This window comes from Pelodiscus sinensis, chromosome 1, assembly GCF_052426305.1.
Source record: "Pelodiscus sinensis isolate ZL-2025 chromosome 1, ASM5242630v1, whole genome shotgun sequence".
NCBI classification, from domain to species: Eukaryota; Metazoa; Chordata; order Testudines; family Trionychidae; genus Pelodiscus; species Pelodiscus sinensis.
In genome coordinates, this window is record NC_143052.1 from 339433882 (window position 1) to 339456870 (window position 22989).

General features: G+C 45.4%; 1 protein-coding gene across 3 annotated transcripts in view; it reads left to right on the top strand.

The window, feature by feature from the left end:
• Positions 1 to 22989, top strand: part of NARS2 (asparaginyl-tRNA synthetase 2, mitochondrial) — a 75541-nt gene that overhangs the window by 3603 nt on the left and 48949 nt on the right. For all 3 annotated transcript variants that reach the window (XM_075919475.2, XM_075919476.2, XM_006131905.4), the window contains exons 4-6: positions 1152 to 1292; positions 5738 to 5818; positions 14397 to 14497. In XM_075919475.2, the coding sequence (XP_075775590.2) occupies positions 1152 to 1292; positions 5738 to 5818; positions 14397 to 14497 (323 nt within the window). The remainder of the gene's footprint in view (positions 1 to 1151; positions 1293 to 5737; positions 5819 to 14396; positions 14498 to 22989) is intronic.

Below are 22989 nucleotides of genomic sequence, written 5' to 3' on the forward strand. Positions count from 1 at the left end.
TCTATTCTCCCATTGATGTGGACAAGGGCCTTTTCATTAACAGGGAAACTGACTAGTACACTGGGCAGGGGAAGGAAACTGAAACTAACTAGGATCTGAATTTGCTAAAGAATTGGGGGCCAGCACCCACAATTGGAACCAGAGTTCCAAAGAGGTGCTCTCTGCTGCCCCCATGAAACTTGCCTTAAGGTGTTAGAAAGTGATAAGCACCCGTTGTGCTGGACTCTTTTGAAAATCTGGCTCTTTACTTTTGCTCTGAGCCGTGTTGAAATTCTTATTCTGTATAGGTGCTAGGGATGTTAGAAATCATTTATTTTAGCCTTTATGTAGCCACAACAATTCTCAGTTGCTACATGATTACTAAAATGTTCCCCCCAGAGCAGGGCCAACAGCTAGTGTGCTCCTGGCCCCATTCCCGGGGAGCCCCCTGCCACTCCACACTGCTGCCTCTGATACAGAGGCAGCAGCACTAGGGTAGCAGATGGGAGCTGATCTGTGAGGGGAGCTGATTTAAAAATTGGCTCCCCTCACAAGACCAACTCCTGTTTGCCACCCCATGCTGCTGCCTCTGTACCAGAAGCAGAAGCATGGGACTGCAGTAGCCTCTGTCCCTGGGGTACCCTGAGCTTCCCGCGGACAGAGGCTGTTCTGGCATCCCATGGAGCTTGGAGCTCTCATGAAGCTTAGGCCCTCCCGCGGACAGGGACTGCTCTCTCTCAGAGGCAGCAACTTAGTGTGGCAGGCAGCTCTCCTGCATGCTCTTCATTTAAAACTCGGATCGGCTGGCTTGGATTGAGCCAGCCTGCTGGTGTGAGTTTTAAATGCAGAACGTGTTGGGGGGGGGGGCGGTTTTGTGGTTAGCAGGGTTGGTTAACTGTGATTGCTTATTGGTTAAATGGTTAGCTGACTAGCTTCTTTAAATAGGTGCTCATAAGGACCTGCTCAGTATAGTACCTGAACATTTTCCAAACGGGATCGACACCCATCTCTTGTGTTTCATTCTCTTTCTAGAAGAAGAAGTATTATTTTTGCCTCTGACTTGTATCGCTTATTGAACTTTAATAGACAGTGGTAAATATTCCATGGATGTCAGTAAAATTCTAATGACTGCAGGTTCTCATGGTTGTGTTTTTTTCCTGTCCTTTCCTTAGGTGTTCCCTTTTAAACCCCGAGAGAGGCCCCCGTTGGAGTACAGCCGTCAGTTCCCTCATTTACGATGCAGGACCAATGTGCTGAGTTCCCTCTTGAGGGTACGCAGCGAAGCTACTGCAGCCATCCATTCATTTTTCAAGGTGCTCTACTCCTCCTTTGATTTTGTGACTGTGTTTTCACATATGCAAAGTTATGCAACTGGTGACAGTGTAAGGTGTGAAAAGGGGTCTCCGAGGTTCTGTTTCTACTTCTGGCACTGACTTAGGACTGGCCTCTACTGAGAGCTTACATCAGCATAGCTGCATCTCTCAGTGGTGTGAAAATGCTTACTCCTGCAAGACTGAAGTTACGCTCACGTGCTGGGCAACAAACCTCCCAGCTGCAGTGTAGACATACCATCAGTATCCCAGATTCTTGTTTTATGGACAGAGGCGGGGCGCATACCCTTGCGCGCTCTCATCTTTCCTCTCTCGCTTTGACTGCCAAAGTCATGAAAATCACGTTGGGTTGAATGAAATGTTTTCATGTTGATACCTTTCTAGGGTTTTTTAAAATTAAAATACAATTAAAGGAAACTTCCAAATATTTCAAATTCAGAAAATGTAAAAGTTTAGTTTGGGAAATGACAAGACAAAATACTTGATTTTTAGGGCTTTTTTTCAGCTGAAATAATTCAGTAACATTGACACAAATTTACAAATGCTTCACTGATGCCAAGTGTGAAGTTTGGGACGGGGGAAAGGGGCAAACACCCCGCTGTAATGGTAGATACATTGCATTTCTTGTTGTTAATATGTTGTCCAATAACTGTATCGGGATACTTAGAAATTGACAAATGCAGGAGAATTCAAGCCATTTGAAAACTAAGAGTCCTATGTGGAATAGCAGCGTTCAAAGCTAATAGCTGGATTTCTAAGTACGGTGTTAAAAGCCCATTTTTCCCTATGGATTGTTCCTTCGTAGCTGTCAGTATGGTTTCAGTTGGATATGCTGTTCTTCACTTCCTAACCTGAACTTTTGTTGAAGTTGTGGCTGCTCGGCACCTCTGATAGTGAAGCCTCTGATCTCTCAGGCACTCAGAAACTAAGGCACTCAAACTTAGTGATTGCTTCTTTGGGAGCATGGCCATTAGTGGCGTGATCTAACACGTACAAGCAGTGGAATGTTGGGGTTAGAATTTGTCAGCTCCTGGCTCCCAGCCTATCCTCAGACCACGACTCCTACTTTGTAGTTGGGGGAAAAGAGTGAGGAGTCCTCTGGAACCCTTGAGTTTTGGTCTGGTCTGGCTTTAAACTCTGCGACTCGAGTTCAAGCTGACTGCCTCTGCTTTCAAAACCCTGTCTTAAAATGAGCCTCCCTCTAGGGTCCGTTCACTTTGTTTCCTTGGAACCAACTAGAGGGGGATTTAGGAAGGGATTCCCGCCCCCATGTATTTTGTTTTCTTTTATCTCCTTCCTCTGCAGCATCAGGGATGGCCAGAGCTGTCAATAGGACACTGGGTGGGGAGGTCCAGGACTCTGAGAGGGCACCAAGTGTTCCCTCTTTCAGATGCTTGGCTGATTAGATTCTTGTTCATATGCTCAGTGTCTAAGGCTTAATCTACCAAGGTACTTTACTGCTCTGCAACTTTCTGGCTCAGGGGTGTGAAAAAACATTCCCTCCTCAGAATTCAGCAAGTTACAGTGCTGTAAAGCACCAGTGTGAACCAGACTACAGCGCTGGGAGCCAGGCTCTCCACACTCTTAGCTACTCCCCTCTTGGAGGTGGTTTACTCAGCGTGCTGGGAGAGCTCTCTCTCAGTGCTCTTGCCATGGCGCCACCATATCAGCTCTGCTGCAACTGCACTTTAGTTTTGAGAGTGTAAACAAAGCCTCAGTCATCACCATATGTGGGGTCAGATTGGCAATGACGGGAGAGGGGTGCAGTTCGTCTTTGTTTGCAGGATAAGTGTGTGGGTCGCTTGCCAGGATTATCGGTCTGTATCTCACTTACTCATTTCCCTGCCAATGCAAGGGACTCAGGCATTGGCGGACCTCAGTCCCTCCTGTTCTCTGACTGTGGTGGGTTGAGGTAGTCTCCTGTGGTCTGTTATACTTTGATCCCACTGCAGTTGTTGGGTTAGTTGTGTGGGTGCCTGTGATCTATGAGATCAAATGAGCTGGTCTGGTCATGCCTTCTGGCTTTAAACTCTGCGACTCGAGTTCAAGCTCCATGCCAAGCAGTCTAGCTCCAAAATTAGACCTGAGAATTATTGTGCAGTTTACTGTCATAAAAGGTTGAGTCAGACCTCCTGTGATTTGAAGTTATTGTTGTAGGGAGCCTTGGTATTTCAAACGTAATACTTAGATGATTAAGCCAAGTCTAGCCTTCTCAAGAGAATTCAGTACAATATTGTAGGGATTTTAGGATTGCTTTAAGATAGAAATATTGTGCAAGTTAATGCTACTGTTAAAGACCAGGTAGGTGAGATTATATTTTTGATTGGACCAGCTTCCGTTGATGGAAGGTACAAACTTTCAAGCTATACCAAGATCATCCTTCACCAACATAAGTTGATCCAAGAAAATATTATCTCACCTACCTTGTGTCTAATATCCTGAGACCAACATGGCAAAATAATCGCTTCACTAAAGAAAGTCAGTACTGGTGTTTGTCCACTAGATGGCGATACCCACAATCGTTTGTTTACAGATGGTTGCAAAAGAAATAGATTGATGTTGAAGAACATCTTATCCTCAAAGATTTTAAAGAGCAATAGAAAAGTGCTGGTAGAATTATCAGTAAGCATGAAATTCTGATATGGCATGTGTATCTTACTACTACTAAAGCAAATACTTCCCCTGTCACTATTTTTCACATGGAGTGCTTCTGCTTAAACATGATACATATTTTGAAACTAGATGCTTAATGAAGCTTGAATAGATTTTTAAAGGGACAATAAATATAAGGTCAAATTTGGCTATAACAGCAAATGCTAAGACCAGCAAAATCATGTCTTTTTAATTATTTCTTTGTAATCCAGTGAGAAACAGCTTTAAAAAAAACCCACACCCCCAAATATTCCTGCATAGAGCTTGCAATCCAAACATTGCAGTATTGTGCACAAGAACTGGAAAATGAAAGCAGTCTGTTTTTATTGTACAAAACTGAAGACTAAAAAGAGCATAAAGCTAAAACTTAAGCAGAAAATCTTTAACTGTAGTAGTGATATGTAGTAGGCAGAGTTTCTTTTTATTTTTTTTAATGTTCTTATTCCAAAGATTTTATCTTCTGTCCTGCAGTTAGATACCCAGAGCTGGCCAGTGCCAGCTGACATGGGCTCATGAGTCTCCAACTGTGGGGCTGTTTAATTGTGGTATAAATGCCCAGGTCCTAGCCCAGACTCTAGGACCTACGTGATGGGAGGATCCTAGAGCTTGGATTGCTGCCTGAGCTGGAATGTCTACACCTTAATTAAAAGCCCCACACCTGAGTCCCGTAAGCCCAAATCAACTGGCACAGGCTAGCCATGGGGCTCTGATTGCAGTGTAGACGTACCTAGTAAGTTGTATGCTGCATGAGTATCCTCTGAGCTCTGAATGCCCCTGCTGATGTGGTAACATTAGCTCTTACCTTTTCTGTGGTTTGATAATGAAACTGTGTTAAGTTCCTGAAAGGGGATGTGTGCTTCTGGGCACCCCTCTGATGAGACCTACTGCTCAGGTACTTCCTAAACCAGGGAGGAAGTCTGCTGATGTGAATTGCACTCTACTGCCAGTCTAATGATGGTAACCATAAATTACATTGCACTTTAGAAACTTTACTCCCTGTTAATTTAGATGTCTTCCTGTAAGATGTGTTGTACACTGCTTCCCTCAACTCTTTGGTCCAGATAACCCCAGTTGGTTGATGTTTAGAGCTGGCTGCAAATCCCACTTATTTTCCCAGGCTTTTGGGTGGGCGGATGGGTGTGCTAGATGGGGCGGGGGAAGGAAGGGATTCTGCTCCCTATTTTAGGGCAGCTGCTGGGTTTATTTGTGCTTATATTTTGAAAAGCACTCAGGATGCTTTGAAAGTGTAATCCTGGGATAATAACATGGCGCTGACATTATTATTTCATCAAGAGAGCCCCAACTGCAGTTGGGTCCCATTCTGCTAGATGCTTTACAGGAAGATTGGTCCCTTCTGCTTACAGTCCAAATGCACTCTTTCCATAGTCCCCTGAGTGGCCTTTGTTTCTTTCTCATGCTTTCTGATGTAAATAGCATATTTTCTGCAGCGATTTTGGCACTGTGGACTAGAAAATAATGGAGCTCTATTCTTACGGTAGAATTGCAGTGGTTATAGAGCTCTCTGCAGGGTTTGCTCTATAGAGAGAACATGTGAAGAATCTGGCACTAAATTCACATGCTCTACAAAGCCAGCTGGTGTTTTGCAGATGCCATGGTGTATCTCATGTACTGTAGAAGCTATTCTAAAATGTTACACTTGTTGTCTTTGGTCTTGGGCTGATAGATGAATCCTGACTTGCACATGTTGAAATCTTCCTTGGAGTTGACACAAAATGTCCTTGGACTAGTAACTTTCAATCTGCTGTCTGTTTCAGGATCATGGCTACGTGCACATTCATACCCCTATAATTACGTCAAATGACTGTGAAGGTGCGGGGGAGCTCTTTCATGTCAAGGTAAGTTGTACTTATAAAACAACTTTGTAATCACTGGATGTCAAAAGGACAGAGTCAGTTTTGTATATGCTGAATTTTTGTATAGACTTCTCTGAGATTTATTTACTTTGTGATACCTAAGGTGATTATACTAAATGAAATAGACTAAGCAGCTGTTTTAATCTCTCTCATTTTTGTTCTGTACTTTCCTTGGTACCTTATGTATTGATCAATTTCTCTGCCCTGAGTTGTGTGGAAAAACTTTAAAGAGAAATGGGGTGTGTGTCTCAAATATCTTAATAACCAAAAATGTGGTTGTAAAATGAAAAAAATGGGAGGAGGTCTCCACAGGCACAGTTCAACTCTTGTGAAACTAACTCAGACTTCATGTTAATCTGATTCTGCTATAAACCCTACAATAATTTTTTCCCTACCAGCTTCTAATTTTTTCCCTTGCAGCTCATGCTTTTTTGTCCCTTCTTAAAAGCTGCCCATGCTGTAATTATTGTCTCCTTTTATCAGTGTTGCAAAATAGTTTAGTGCTTTAAATTGTCGTTTGATTGCTTTCGGCACTTGTAGAAATGATTCTCCCCCAGAAATGTCCTGAGTGAATTTCCAAACAATAGTAACTAAATTGTGGTATTTTCCCTTGTTTGCAGTGACTGTACCCACCAAAACTGTGTGCACTCCCATAAGCCTCTCTCCTAAAAGAAAATATATTCTTTGACCACAAAATAATTATATCTCCTTATGCTTATTGGCTACAACATTGCTAGTGTATCATCACTAAGCAAAAAATTGTTGAGGTAGCATACAGCTGCCTGCTGCAGTGTTATATCTACAGCTCCCTGCACCTAATTAATCTCCTGGTCAGAAATCTCCATATATAGGTTATTCAGGATTTAAAAACCTGCCCTGCCCTGCCCTACTGACAACTCCCCCTCATACCAGTCCACAACCTATGTACCCAAGCTTTCTATTTAATACAGTTGGCTGGCCAGCTAAACTGTGTCTGGTTAATTGAAATACCTTAGTATTACCACAGGGGTGCTCCTGGCTCTTATGTGCAAACTAAGATGTGAAAACACATGATGCTTGACAATAAACATATCATACACTTTTAAGTAAAATAGTGTATCTCTGTTCAGTTTTCTGCACAAACTATATCTTCCTGTTAAAGGGTTCTGCTCACTGCAGGTGTGCCGCCTTGTGGCTGGATCTGGGAATTAGTTCTCACTATGTCTGGTCTGTGCGGAACCTGGGGTCCTCCCTTTTCATGACTTGGCCCTTTAGCCAGGTCACCATGTAGTCATCCCCTGCTGGGATAACAAAATACCACTGGACTAACTGTCCAGACTCTGCCTCATGTGGTCTTCGGTTCCAAGTCTTCACGTCCTGTGATACTTTTCTGGTGGCTGGTAGAGGAACCCAGGCCCTCCCAGGAACCCTGTAACCAGCAGCCATGATCTGCACAGTCCCACTCTTTGCTGCTTTTTTTCCTAGGCATCCTTCTACCCTATCTTCTGAGGTGTTCCTCCCCACAACTTCTCTGGGTTGACTCTTTTTTCAGTAGCTACGATTCCAGGGGTTATTGTCCCTTTCTGAATTTCCAGTTCAGCACCTTGCTGCTCTCAGAAAGTGAATGTAGGTGCTGGCCAGTCTACTTCTGGGCTTCATGGTCAGTTAAGTCAGGCTCTCATTCTAGGTGCAACCCAATAACATAATTAGCCCATTTTAGCCCATCAGAACCTATTAGGGGTATGCATGCTATCTCACAGCCTCAAAGCTTTACAGAATTAAATTATGCAGGACCACAGTGTGAATGACTTAAGTCACAAAAGCTCTGGTGCAAATGTTATTTGGGGAAGAGTAGCTGTAATCTAGCAAATGGGACTTGGGGAACTCATGAAAACTGAAACAAAAGACAGGACTATGCAGCACTTTAAAGACTAACAGGATGGTTTATTAAAGTGCTGCATAGTCCTGTCTTTTGTTTCAGCAAGACCAGACTAACACGGCTACATCTCTATTAATATTCTTCATGAAAAACTGATTCTTGGGGCCCCTCATTTAAGCTTATACCTTGGTTTCCCCCACTGTAAAACACTGTGGGATTTGTGGTTGAAAGGTGCTTGGTGGGTATTATTCTATTAAATAGTGTATATGGAACCATGTATCAGAGGGGTAGCCATGTTAAGTCTGTACCTGCAAAAACAGCGAGGAGAACTGTGACACCTTAAAGACTGACCTGGCCTACACTAGGGAGTTATTTTGAAATAACTCCCCTTATTTCAAAATAACAAACAGCATCCACACTGCCAAGCCTGTTGTTTTGAAATAAGGGGCTGGTTATTTCAAAATAATAACTCCTGCTTTTCTGGGGGAATAAGCTTATTTCGAAATAGTTATTTGGGGAATTATTATTTCAAATTTAGTTGTTTCAAAATAATTTCCTGGTGTAGACATACCCAACAGATTTGTTTGGGATTAAGCTTTTGTGGGCTGGAACCCACAACAGGACTATAACAGAGTTTGAAGAAAAGCTAGATAATTTCATGGAGGTTAGGTCCGTAAAAGGCTATTAGCCAGGGGATAAAATGGTGTCTTTGGCCTCTGTTTGTCAGAGGCTGGAGAGATGGCAGGAGACAAATCGCTTGATCATTGTCTTCGGTCCACCCTCTCTGGGGCACCTGGTGCTGGCCACTGTCGGCAGACAGGATACTGGGCTAGAAGGACCTTTGGTCTGACCCAGTATGGCCGTTCTTATGTTTTTATGATCCCATTTTGTTAAATTCATGGAGTGGAAATTACAGAGGCAGGCATAATATATATGGAAGCATGGTGCTTTGGCCACCCCAATCTAGACCGTTCCTGAAAGGGTTTTGTCTCACCTACTCTTAAAAATAATCAGTGATAGAAATTCCACCATACACAATTTATTCCAGAGTGTAACCGCCCTGACAGGAGGTTTTTCCTAATGTCCAACCTAAACCTCCCTTGCTTCAATTTAAGCCCATTGCTTCTTGTTATGTCCTCAGAGTCAGCTTGAATTGCCGGTGGAATACAGCCTGGCAGTTCTTAGCCACATGCACTCATGACTTGGAAGTTTTGTCAGATGGCTGTGTATATTTAAACCTCCCAAAACTATAGTTTGGCCTCTATAATCTTCCCCCATACTTTTCCCTCAACTCTTGCTCTTTCTGCATCTCCCCCCCCCCCCCTTCATTTGGGGTTACATTTGTGGAGAAAGGAAAGTGACATGAAATACAGTAAAACTTTGATGGTCCGGCATCTGACGGTCCGGCACTCCTAATGGTCCGGCACCATCAGGAACCCGGAAGTGCTCTGGGCAGCCGGACCATTGGAGCTGCTCTGCCCCCAGCTTCCCCAATTCAGCCGCTGCTAAAACTGCGCTGAATCCGGGAAGCAGGGGGCAGAACAGCTGGAGTGCTGCCGGGTAGGTCCAGTAGCGCTGCCCCTCGGGGCTGCGGGACCAACCCAGCAGCACCCCAGCTGCTCTGCTTCAGGCGTCCCCGAATCAGCCGCTGCTGAAACTGACCAGCAGCGGCTGAATCGGGGACTCCTGGGGCAGAGCCGGACTATCAGAAGGGAGGGCTATGAGGGGGTCTAGGGTAGCATCTCCCCACCCCACCCCATCCCAGACCCCTCATATCCCCCCCTTCTGATAGTCCGGCATATCTGATAATCCGGCACCCCCTGGGTCCTAAAGGTGCCGGATTATCGGAAGTTTACTGTAATTATAAATAAACCAAATCACAGTCCCAGGAGGTGCAGAGATTATTGTGTTCTGTTTGCGGAGTGGGCAGAGCACTCTTGAGATCTCATGTCTGGCTTTCTGTCTCTCTCTTCCAGTTACTATTTGGTAGAAATGTTGTTGTATTCTACTGAAAAAGGTTAGATACAAGGCCCTACTTAAATTACTGGATGATTGTCAACAAATTGTGGCTGAGTTGCAGACAAGAAGCCAAGATGGAATATAACCAGAGCACCGTCATCTTGTGATGAGTGCTCTAGAATCATTAATGACCACAAGCACTTAAAGCAGGAGTTGGTTACCTACAGCCCGCAGGCTGCATCCCCCCTGCGGCTTGCTTTGATCCAGCCTGTGAGGCTTGGGGCTCCCACCCCTCCGCAGGGACACGCGCTGGTACTCCAGTCATGTTGGGGGCACCATGGCTGGAGTGCCAGGGCCACTGCAGAGGGAGAGGCCCAAGCCTCATGGACTTGATCCAGGCAAGCCAGGACCGGATCTGGTCCGTGGGCTCTGCCTAGCAAGGGGGAAGCAGCTCTGTGTGTTCACAGAAGTGCTCTGTGCAGGTGCCACACCACCCCCATTGCTCCCATTGGCTGAATCATGGCCAGTGGAGGCGGTGCTCTAGCACAGAGCCATGCAAAACTATGTGCCCTCCTGAATTCCACTAGCCTGACCCCATTCCAGACCTACCCACCCCCAACATGCACCCGCATCTTCCCTCCCACCCAGGCCTCCCACCCTGCTCCTGTACCCCCTTCCCTATCGCACACCCAGCCTGCTCCTGCACCCTCCCTCTCTTCCAGAGCCCTCCCCTGCACCCTTCCTACTGCCCAGACTCCTACCCGCAGCCTGCTCCTTCACCTTTCCTCCTGCCCAACCCCCCACCCATAAAATAGAATTGCATTAATAAATGAACACTGAGCTTGAAACAATTATAAGTGCTCCATTTATTAAAAGTGGACATATACAGTTATACAAAACTACTGATTAAAACACTATCCAACACTTTCTCTTTTTAACTCTAGGCCCTTCCCCCAATAAGTATGTTGTCTATGCTCTTTTCTTAAGAGGTTGTTTATGTTGCTTTAGCACAAAACCAGCTAAGTGTTCCATGGTGTTTCTTTGCATGTAAATTATCCAATGACCCTGAAAAGATGTGCAAAAGCTGGAAGAAAAGGGCATTTGTGTTTCTATGCCTATACAATCTCCATGTTGCTAGAGCCTTTTTTAATAATAGAATAACAATGAAGACTCAATAGAATATTCTATTTCCTTTTTTTCTCATTACCATAGCACTTTTTCTAATGGAATCAAATTCATTTCCCTGTGAAAGGAAAATAACAGTGATTAAAAGATCTTTAATAAACTGGAGGCACCTGTCTTAGATAAAAAAACAACCCTCCTGATTTCTTATCAGATTTAACACTGAGCCTTTATGATAGCGGTGTGTGAAACCAAAGCTGTTCTAATGGTAGAAATTCTTAAAGATTTTGTGTTCCATGATCATTCTGGAGAAGAATGAACTAATGCTTAACTTTCAGGGTTGGATGGGGCAATCTGGGTTCTTCTCCCACACAGCTTTTCATGTCATTCAGAGCCTTTAATTTTGGGTGCCTCTATTAAAAAATTAGGACCTGATTCCTTCCAACCCCCTATCCCCTGGGGTTCTGAACATTTCCAGCTCCAATTAGCTATGTTCGCTCAGCTTCTCTGAAATTCAGGCCCTAAGGGTTCCAGTCTGTGCTCCTGAAGTTAGGTTACTACTGAAAATTCAGACTTCCACCTCTGTCTCAGGTTCCCCATCTGTAAAATGGGATGAGTGGAGGAGGCGATCCCTTCCTGTACTCTACATTGCACCTTGTTATAGAATCATAGAATAATAGGACTGGAAGGGACCTCAAGAGGTCATCGAGTCCAGCCCCCCGCCCTCAAGGCAGGACCAAGCTCCATCTACACCATCCCTGACAGATGTCTATCTAACCTGTTCTTAAATATCTCCAGAGAGGGAGATTCCACCACCTCCCTTGGCAATTTATTCCAATATTTGACCACCCTGACAGTTAGGAATTTTTTCCTAATGTCCAATCTAAACCTCCCCTGCTGCACTTTAAGCCCATTACTCCTTGTCCTGTCCTCAGAAACCAAGAGGAACAAATTTTCTCCTTCCTCCTTGTGACACCCTTTTAGATATTTGAAAACCGCTATCATGTCCCCCCTTAATCTTCTTTTTTCCAAACTAAACAAGCCCAGTTCATGAAGCCTGGCTTCATAGGTCATGTTCTCTAGACCTTTAATCATTCTTGTCGCTCTTCTCTGTACCCTTTCCAATTTCTCCACATCTTTCTTGAAATATGGCGCCCAGAACTGGACACAGTACTCCAGCTGAGGCCTAACTAGTGCAGAGTAGAGCGGCAGAATGACTTCACGAGTTTTGCTTACAACACACCTGTTGATACAACCTAGAATCATATTTGCTTTTTTTGCAACAGCATCACACTGTTGACTCATATTCAACTTGTGGTCCACTATGACCCCTAGATCCCTTTCTGCCATGCTCCTTCCTAGACAGTCGCTTCCCATCTTGTATGTATGGAACTGATTGTTCCTTCCTAAGTGGAGCACTTTGCATTTCTCTTTATTAAACCTCATCCTGTTTACCTCTGACCATTTCTCTAACTTGCTAAGGTCATTTTGAATTATGTCCCTATCCTCCAAAGAAGTCGCAACCCCACCCAGTTTGGTATCATCTGCAAACTTAATAAGCGTACTCTCTATCCCAATATCTACATCATTGATGAAGATATTGAACAGTACGGGTCCCAAAACAGACCCTTGAGGAACTCCACTTGTTATCCCTTTCCAGCAGGATTTAGAACCGTTAACAACAACTCTCTGACTACGGTTATCCAGCCAATTATGCACCCACCTTATCGTGGCCCTATCTAAGTTATATTTGCCTAGTTTATCAATAAGAATATTATGCCCCTCTGTTCCTTCTTCTTACTGCAACCCTGCCTTTTGATCACCTCACAATGCAAATTATGCTCTCTTGCACTTGCAGGCACTTAAATTACACAGCCATGTATATAAACTTTAAGCAAAATTCAGAGCTGCTGACACACTTCTAGTCCTACGGGCCTGTATAACTGAAATAAGAGCTGCGTATTTTTTGTTTTCTTTGAGGACCCTACAGTGCCACATAAATGTGTGCCCCCTGCTTCTGTTACAAAGTACATTTCTTTATTATTGCAGTTTGCATTCCAGTAAGGCTTGGAGCACCAACAACGATCAAGGCCCAACTGTGCTGTACTCCAATTAAAAGATGGTGCCTGCTCTACAGAACTTAGGCCAGGTCTTCTCTGCAGCCGAAGGACAGCTTACGGCCTTCAATTCCAGCTACATAAAAAACATAGCTGGAGTTGATGTACTCTAAGCCAAGCTTCAGCATCGTCTTCACAGAGTGAGGTTGATGGGATAAATGCTCCCCTTGACTCCCCTTACTCCTTGTGAGGCGTAGGAGTTCAGGCGTCAACAGGAGCGCCCCTCAGCATTCGATTTAGCAGGTCTTTACTAGACTCGCTAAATCAAACGCCAGATCGACCGCTGCAGCATCCATCTTCTCTAGAGTCTAGACATGGCCTTTCTAACACAACTCTTCTCCCTGTTTTATGAATAAGGGACCGAGGCACAGAGAAATTGACTCATCCAGCACCATGAGAAGCATCTCTGGCAGAGCCAGGGAGCTAGACCCAGTTCTCTTGAGTCCCAGCACAGTGCCTTATCTGTAAGACCTTCCTCCCTGGATCCTTTCTGCTACACTCAGTGGCATTTTTTCTTTTTCTGTCCTTTTGCTTTTTGCTACCTTATTAGAAAATTATTTCAGTGCCACATAATAACCTTATACATATTAAGGATCACATCTTGTGTATGGTAGGTATCCTGTCATTAAAGTTGGGAGGAATAGCCAGCTACCAGAATTTGGCCCAGTCATGTGCTTCTATTGCACCCATCCTGTAAACACTTAAGCTCATGAATAAATTGATTAATCTAACTAGTCTCATTGGTTGATGGGATTGTTCATGTGAGTAGTTAGACATGTGCAGGATTGGGAGGGGCATTGTTTTCTGTGTACTTTTCTAGCAGTTGAAGACACTGCTGTCTTAGAATAATTTTTATAATGCAGTTCATGTGTTACTGGGCTGGGGGGTGGTAGGAATAGAAAATTGAATTTGTTATAAATTACGTTTTATGGTTTATATAACCACACTCCCATAAACTCTGTCCCTCTCCCCTCTCCCAAGTATACAGTTTTTCACAAGTTGTTGTTGGCTTACATGCAGTAACATTCTAGTACTGCCTGCCGTTAAGAATCTGATTCTCCTATATTTTCAACTTTGGAGGTGGCTTCACACTCTTTGCCCCCAAGATGTTCTGTAGGTTACTTCAGTGACGTGATACTTTTAAATTACTCTGAGGTCATGTCTAAACTGGAGATTAGTACCAGGTTCTCATGCAAATCATAGCTTTCCTTGTCTATGTTAGGGGTTGGCATGGTGTAGATGTGCCAAAAGAGGAGCTAATTGCCAACTTAGAAAAGGTTCCAAACTGGTTTTGAAATGGACTTCACTTGAACTTAGACACTGCTCTTGGTGTAGACCAAGCCCTTGGTGTATGGCTTTATTCCTGGAAGCATGGGGCTTTGTCCTGTTGTTTAGTTTTATTTGGATTGATGCACCTGTAATTTTCAGAGGAAGGAGGATGAAAAATCTGAAGCCATGTTCCTTAACTGATTAATACTCGGGCATGTGCTTTCTTGTTTTACAGACATCAAATGAAGCACCGGAACCTGGGAAAGACTCTCATTTCTTCAATGTACCTGCCTTCCTGACGGTCTCAGGACAGCTCCACCTGGAAGTAATGGCTGGGTATGGAAATCTTTCCTCTTGACCTAAGGGTGCCTCATAAAACTTGATCAGAGCTTCTGTCCAGTAGGCTTTGTCCTACCTTCCCAGTGCTTGCCAGACACCCAGAGGTGCCATTTGAGGTCAACCTGCAGGGTCCAAATCACTGTTTGGAGAAAACTGGATTCCATTTGAATTCTGGAGAACGGGTCAGGGTGTACATTTAGGATAAACGGCCTCCTCTGTGCCCTGTGGAATAGTCAGAGAGAGGTTGCCACAGAGATCAAGGCTGGGACGTGGCTTTTCTGTAATAACATAGTTTTCATCGTTATCTGTTGTTTGTCCAGGAACTTACGATCACAACCAGCATCTGTCTGGGCGTGGGGGGAGGGCGGGATCTGCTGCCTTTAGCCCACTGCTGTTCCTGCCCTTAGTTTTCTCTTTGTTCCCCATCCTCCATATCTGTCCCTTTTCCCTATGCTTATGTGCCTCCTCTCTTCTTCCCTCTGCTTCTCCTTTCCTGCAGCAGCTCCCAGTGCTTACCATGCTTTCAATCTCAACGCCTCCCCCTTTCTGTTGGTGAAAGTAATCAGCAACTGAATGGTTAATGATATTGCAAAGTGTTGTCGTTAGGCTTCAGTGTCAACTTCCCCATGAGATTGAGGGGATGGGAAAGTTCACACCTATCGGAGCTACTGGTTCAGTCTGTCTGCAGGCTCGGGCCTGTTCTATGCTGAGCATTCACTTAATTATTAGATTAAACTACTGGGGTGGGGGTTCCCTCTAATTTGTAAAAAGAGTAGCTGGAGTTGACACACCTTAAGCTGAGTTTCAGTGCTGTCCTCACAGTGGGAGGCTGACAGGAGAAATGCTTCCGTTAATTTCCTTTACTCCTAGCAAGGAGTAGGAGTTCCGGTGCCGACAGGGGCTTCCTCAAGCCCGCAAATCAAACTTTAGAAGATCAACCACTGCAGCATTGATCTTCCAGGAAGTGAAGACATGGCCTAAATCCACTGTCTCCGTATGGGAAGTTGATGAGAGAGTTGAGAGAAAATTATTTGCGGGAGGGAGGTGTTTTTCTGCACCTTTGAAAGAAGATGAGATTGTATTTGTGCATGTGATGAAAGTAGAATCATACAGCTAGAAGAGACCTCAAGAGGTCATCAAGTCCAGCCCGCTGCCCAAGGCAAGACCAATCTCAACTAAATCAACCCAGCCAGGGCTTTGTCAAGCCGAGACTTAAAAACCTCTAGAGATGGAGATTCCACCACCTCCCTAGGGAACCCATTCCAGTACTTCACCACCCTCCTAGTGAAATAGTTTCTCCTAATATCCAATCTAGACCTATCCCACTGTAACTTGAGACCATTGCTCCTTGCTCTGCCATTCTCTTTGGAACCTCCCTTCAGCCCTGTCCGGGTTGATTTAGTTGGAATTGGTCCTGCCTAGAGCAGGGGGCTGGACTTGATGACCTTCTGAGGTCTCTTCCAGTTGTATGATTCTATGCTATCAAATCCCCCCTCACTCTTCTCTTCTGCAGACTAAACAAACCCAAATCCCTCAGTCTCCCCTCATAGGTCATGCGCTCCAGCCCCCTAATCATTTTGGTCGCCCTCCCCTGGACCCTCTCCAATACGTCCACATCCTTTCTATAGTGGGGGCCCCAGAACTGAACACAATACTCCAGATGTGGCCTCACCAGAGCCAAATAAAAAGAAATAATCACTTCTCAGGATCTGCTAGCAGTGCTCCTCTTGTTGCACCCTAATATGCCATTAGCCCTCTTGGCTACAAGGGCACACTGTTGACTCATATACAGTTTCTCATCCACTGTAATCCCCAGGTCCTTTTCTGCTGAACTGCTACTTAACCACTCGGTCCCCAGCCTGTAACAATGCTTAGGAGTCTTCCGTCCCAAGTGCAGGATTCTACACTTGTCCTTGTTGAACCTCATCAGATTTCTTTTGGCCCAGTCCTCTAATTTGTCCAAGTCACTCTGGACCCTATCCCTGCCCTCCAGTGTATCTATCTCCCGCCCCCTCCTCCCCCCCCCCCCCCGGCCGCCCCAGCTTAGTGTCATCTGCAAACTTGCTGAGGGTGCAATCCATCCCCTCATCCAGGTCATTAATAAAGATGTTGAACAAAACCAGTCCTAGAACAGATCCTTGGGGCACTCCGCTAGAAACCGACCACCAATCTGACATCTGTGCCCACTGACCATTATTGGAGGTCAGTGGGCACAGAGTATGCCTAAGTATGAAATGGTAATTTAACTTAACCTCTCCATTGAATTAGTCTCTTTTCTCAGAAGAGTACACAGCATGTTCTGGGATTGGACAGAAAACTAATTAAACAAGTACTGAGTCCTTTCTTCTAAAATATTCCTGCAGGGGCATCACTTCCTCATCGAAAAAGGAAAAAAATGTGGTACCCGGTAGCAGATAGGGATGTAAAAATTTAACCAGTTACCCAGTAAGCATCACCCTTGCCCGGCAATGCAGTTAACCAGTGGCCTGGCTGGCTGGAGCAGCCCCCAATGCACAACTGGGCTCAGCATGCAGCAGCACGGGCAGGAGATACTCCACTCCAGCCGAGCTGTGTTGGAGTAGCTCCCTAGCCACAGCACAGCGGACCCAGCCCGAGCTGCCCCCAACCTGCATTGAGGTAGGCCTGGCCTGACCTAGCCCGAACATCCCACGCCTGCAACGCGGTAGGCTCGGTCTTGCCAGGCTGGAGCAGACTGTGGCATGGCAGACTGGGCTGGAGCAGTCCCTCATCCATGTCGTGAGGGGCTGTTCCACTCTGGCTGGACCCATCACACCGTGGGCAGGGGGCACTCCAGCCTTGTCTACAGGAACCTGGTTAGACAGCTAGGCTTAACGATTAACTGGTTAACTTTTAAAATGGCATTTCACATCGCTGTTAGCAGGCCAGTGTGTTATAGCTTCATGCTTTACTGTGCAATAGCATGGTGTTTTTGCAGACATTTTAAATAGACCAAATGCCAACTAAATTTAGATGTGCTATATTTATCCTTGATGATCTATAGCTGTTCTGTAACCCTGCTCCTCTTGTTCGTTAAGCACAGCATATTTCTGAGGTTTGTAACGGAAATAGCTCAGTCTTCAAAAACAGACCCAGTGAGAAGTCCCTGTGGACTCAGAAATACCGGTCATGGAGAGCACCATAGTTTCATTTGGATATTAACTGTAATATCAGAGCTGCCATTTTGTGTCAGACCATAGTCCCTCTTGCCCAGTGTCCTGTTGCCTGTGGTGGCCTATGCCAGAGCTACAGGGGGAGTGTAAGGAACAGTGCAGTGAGAGAATGATCCATCCATCTTCCACTTCTGGCTTCTGAGAGTCAGAGATTTAAGGTTGCCCCCTGCATGAGGTTAAATCCCTGATCATCTTGACTAATAGCCATTGATAAGACTATCTTCCATAAGCTTATCTAGTTCTTTTTCAAACCCAGTTATACTTACGATCGTTACAACCCCTATGGCAGTGAGTTCCTCAGATTAACTGTGAATTGTATTAAAAGGTACTTCCCCTTGTTTGCTAAATCTGCTGCCTATTTATTTCAGATGTCCCCCTCCCCTCCCCCCATTTTTTGTATTGTGTGTAAGGTGTAAATTAACACTTCTCTACTCACTTTGTCCATGCCACTTATGAATTTTAGATGTCTGTCATATGCCCCATAGTTATTTCCTCAGAAGAACAATCCTAATCTTTTAACTGTCTCCTTGTAAGAAAGCTGTTCCATATCTTTCACCATCTTCATTGCCCTTAGCTGAATCTTTTTCAGTTCTACTATATCCTTTTTGAGATGGGATGACTGGAACTGGACATAGAATTCAAGGTATGGGCTCACCATGGATTTATACAGTGATATGATGATATTTTCTGTCTTATTATTTATCCCTTTCCTAATAGTTCTTAACTTACTGTTGGCGTTTTTGATTGCTGCTGTACGCTAAGGCTACGTCTAGACTACATGGCTCCGTTGACGGAGCCATGTAAAATAGTTTATTCGGCATAGTCAAAGAAGCAGGGATTTAAATAATCCCCGCTTCATTAAAATAAAAATGGTTTCATTAAAATAAACCTTTGCGGTCAACAAAGGCTTCCTTGCCGCATCTAGACTGCCGCGCTGTGCCGGATCAGCTGATTGTCGGCACAGTGCGGCAGCCATTTTTATTTTAATGAAACAGGGTTTATTTAAATCCCCGCTTCTTTGACTATGCCAAGTAAACTATTTTACATGGCTCCGTCGATAGTGCCATGTCGTCTAGACAGAGCCTGAATGACAGCTTTCAGAGAACTATCCACCATAACACAAACACGTCTTTAAGAGCTAAGGTGTCATGCATTGCAGTATTTATATAGCTGGGATTGGCTGATCTAGGTGCATAGAGACGCTCTGAATCTCAACACATATGTAGCAATACAACTATGCCTAAGTGTGCTGGGAGCCTGAAAAAGTAGCCCTGAGCAGTGAACTACCCTGTTCTTTTTAGTGGCTGCTCAGATGTCTGTGGTGATACTTTCACTGCTCATCAAACCACACTCAAAAGTAGTCTCACCCTAGGAAGATACCTACTGGAACTGAACACTCATTTTGGGGTAGACCTTTTACAACACAGAGCAGGGCTTAAAAGATGACTCAATTGGCTTCATTTTCCTGGAGAAGGCTCTGCTTGCAGAAGGGTGGGAAGTGCTCCCTTCAAGAAAGATGAAATTTCATATGTAAATGACATGCTAATTATGCAGCAAATGGAAGGAGATTCCCCTCTGTATTCTCTTCAGTCACATTATTGCTCTGCCTTGTACAATTTTAAATACTTTTGGATGCAGACGCGTGAATGATGTATAGTACCTATTCAGTCTCCCTGCTGTTCAGCGTTACCAAGTGTAAGGTGTAATTGGCTAATTTATCTTAGATCCCTTTAAAACAAAGCTCTTCATGAAGTGTCTTGTGCATCATTTGTCTAAAACACGCTTGTAATACAGACTCTGGTAATTAGACGGGAAACTAACTTTCATTAATTAGGTGGGTGCAGACACTTAATTGGCTCTATAAAAAGTAACCATGATATGTCTGTTTTAATTCAATTACTGCACTTTCCAGTCTTGTTTGTAATTGCTCTAGTAATTTTTAATTACTTTTTTATTTGGTGGGAGGGCAATTTTAGTGATTAAAACAGGAGCTCTGGGAATTGAGACTCCTACTCAGAGCTTTGCAGCTGGCTTGGACAAGCTGTTTGACCTCTCTCTACTCATCTGTAAACTGTGAGGAGTAGAGATAGTACAAGAGATGTGCTAGGTGTGCGGTTGGCATGGTGAGACATCCTCTAGTTCAGGCATATACTATAGGGTGTGATGCAGGGACTAACTGGATGAAATTATCTGGGATGTGTTTCACAGGGGGTCAGATTAGAGTAGGGCTACTCAACACCCGGCCCATGGGCCGCATGCGACCCACAGCCTGTTTGTTTGCAGCCCACAGTGGTGTTTGGGTTTATGCTCAATACACAGCCTGTGGGTGAGATCCTTTGAACACGGCCTCCACTGGGAACATGCTCCACAACGGCAAGGCATCTCCCAGGCGGGGGAGCATTGAAAGACACAAGCAGACAGTCTGGCTAGAACAGATGGGTACAGAGTGTTGGTGTTTCTAGCCCTCAGGAAGGAGGTGCAGGAAGCGCCGGGCATTGTGGGAAATGCTGGCTGCTTAGCCTTGTGGGCAGAGCCTGAGGGCCACGTTTGGGTCCAGCGCCGCAGCTTAAGGCTTAATCTTTGTATTCATGCCTGTCAGTGTGAAAGAAACTGTTTGCATATATTTGCATGTGTATGCAACCATACTTAAGTTGTGGCCCTCGGCACGTGCTGTGTGGTATCATTGTGGCCCCAGGGGCTTCTGAAGTTGAGTAGCCCTGGATTAGAGGATCATAGTGGTACCTCTACCATAACTAGATTGATAGACTGTACATTCCTCTGATGAAAGGTGCTCTCTGTGGTCATTCTTGTTAAAGGAAAGCAAAGGCCAGTCACTTTGATGTATTTATTCTTTATAGCCTTGTAAAGGGAAGAATTATCAGCTCCCACTTTCTCTGAATTACCTGTTGTCACTCCTCTGTTAAGCAGTAGCAATTATTAAAGGCACCGCTGAGTCTGGCAGTCTGTGACACAAAAGCCATAGTAGTTCATCCAGAACGGAGCCTTGCAGGACAGTTTCACGTGCCTGAGCATATACCCCATCCCTGGAACAGAAGTGGTCCCCTTTTTCAAAACTCAACCCGAACACCAATGCCTGGTTCATAGGCGGCCAACCATATCTCAGGAACGGACTCAAGTTATCTTAAGGCAGAAAACAAGCTTTCTTGCTGCCTCCCACAGCTCCCCTAAAATAAATGGGTTGTTTCACAAAACCTGAGCAGTGCTTGCACCCTAAGAACAAGAAAGTGAAAGGTGATATTAACAGCACCATCTGGTGAATATTACATAACCACTTTTTTAGATTTTTATTGTACAGGTTGGACTTCCCTGGTCCAGCAGCCTCGGGACCTGATGGGTCCCAGACCAAGGGAGGTCAATGCTAGCCACTCTGTTGTGTGCCTCCAGGCTCTGCTCTCAGCCACCAGCCCCTAGACCCCTGCCCCAGGCTTCAGGTACCCACCCCAGCTGCTGAACTCAAGCCCCAACCCTGGCCAGTGGCGGCCGGCTCTCTGCCAGGCTCTCCCCCCAGCTACCAGCCCTGACCTCCCAGCCACCAACTCCCTGCCCCAGGCTGGACTCTGCTGCCCTTTGCTGCTGGCGATGGTGGGGCTCCCTGGCCACCAGCTCTCTGCCACTGGCTTTGGCCCTAGCCAGGCTCCAGCTCCCAACCCCAGCCCTGGGCACCCCTCCCAGCTGCTTCCCGGCTCTGGTCTGGCAACATCTGTTCCCCACAGATGTTACTGGAGTAGAGAATCCTGGACTAAAGAGGTCCGATCTTTAGTCATTCATTTGTTTTGTATGCTGTAGTTTTTGAGATCTGTGGGATGTAGATTTATGGATCCAAACTTTTAAGGGGGCTTCAATCCTGTTTCCATTTGTTCGTCACTGCAGCTGTGTGTGCATGAATCAGTAATACACTGGGGTTACAATACAGTTTGAAAAACTGTCCCGTCCCCTCCCGCAGTCCTACCTCTATATCAGAGGCAGCAGTGTGGGTGGGGAGGGGGTAGGCAGGAGCCAGCTCATGCAGGGATCCGGCTTAAAAACATACACTGGCTCCTAGGGAGCCGTCTGCCCCCCATTTGTACACAGGCACAGTTTGCAAAACTACCCTATCCTGGGAGACCATCTTGGTTACAATAATCTTGCAGCTCACTAGCCTAGTTTGCCCATTGCTGGACTAAATGATTACAGTTGTCCTCTCTGGCCTTGGAATCTATGAATCTTATGAAAATTAAGCCCCTAATTTTCAAAAGTCACTTTCTAACATTAAGGGTATGTCTGCATTGCAATAAAAATGCATGGCACTGAGTCTCAGAGACTTGGTCAGCTGGCTCAGGCTATGGGGCAAAAAACAGGAGTGTAGACTTTTTGAATTGGAATAAAATACAACATGGTTTTACAAAGGGTAGCTCATGCAAGACCAATGCAATGACTCCTTCTTTGAGAAGAAAACAGATTTTTTTTTTTTTTTTTTTTTTGACAAAGGAAATGCAGTAGATCGGATCTACTTGCATTTCACTAAGGCATTTGATATAGTTCCACATGGGAGTTACTAGCTAAATTTGGAGAAGATCGGGATTACTATGAGAATTGAAAGGTGGATGAAGACCTGGTTGAAGGGGAGACTACAGTGGGTCTTGCTGAAAGGTGAACTCTCAGGCTGGAGGGAGGATGCTAGTGGAGTTCCTGAGCTATTGGTTTGGGGAGCAATCTTATTTAACATTTTTATTAATGAGCTTGGCACAGAACGTGGGAGTGTGCTGATGACAATTTATGGATGACATTGAAACAGTGAGTTGCCCTGCACTGGCCCTTTAAGGGGCTGAGAGTGGAGTCAGCGGCAAGCCCAGCCGAGGCAGCTAATGAGGGCCTCGGTGGAGGCTATAAAGAGTGACTCCTGGAAGGAGGGAGACCTGCCTGCTACTCTGGAGGGAGGGCAGTAGAGGCCTGACTGCCAGGGAAGCAAGAGGCTCCCTGAAAGAGGACAGGGCTGGGGAGGCTTTGGCCTAGCAAACCCAGGCTACCAGGCCTGAGGCCCTAGGGCCTGCGAGAAGCAGCCATGGTGGGCGGGGCTGAGAGAGGCAGACGCAGGAGACTGGGGAGGCTTGGGCCTGAAGGCAGGGTTGCAAGAGGCAACCTGGTAGCTAGAGGTAGCAGGTCCACGCCCTTTGTCAGGGAGAAGTGGCCAGAAGGGACTGCTGTCTGCCCAGAGACAGGGGGTCACTGAGGCCTGGAGGGTGCAAGGGAACTGGGTGTTCCCTGGCAGAAGAAATGGGGGTCCCAGGGAGTAGGGAG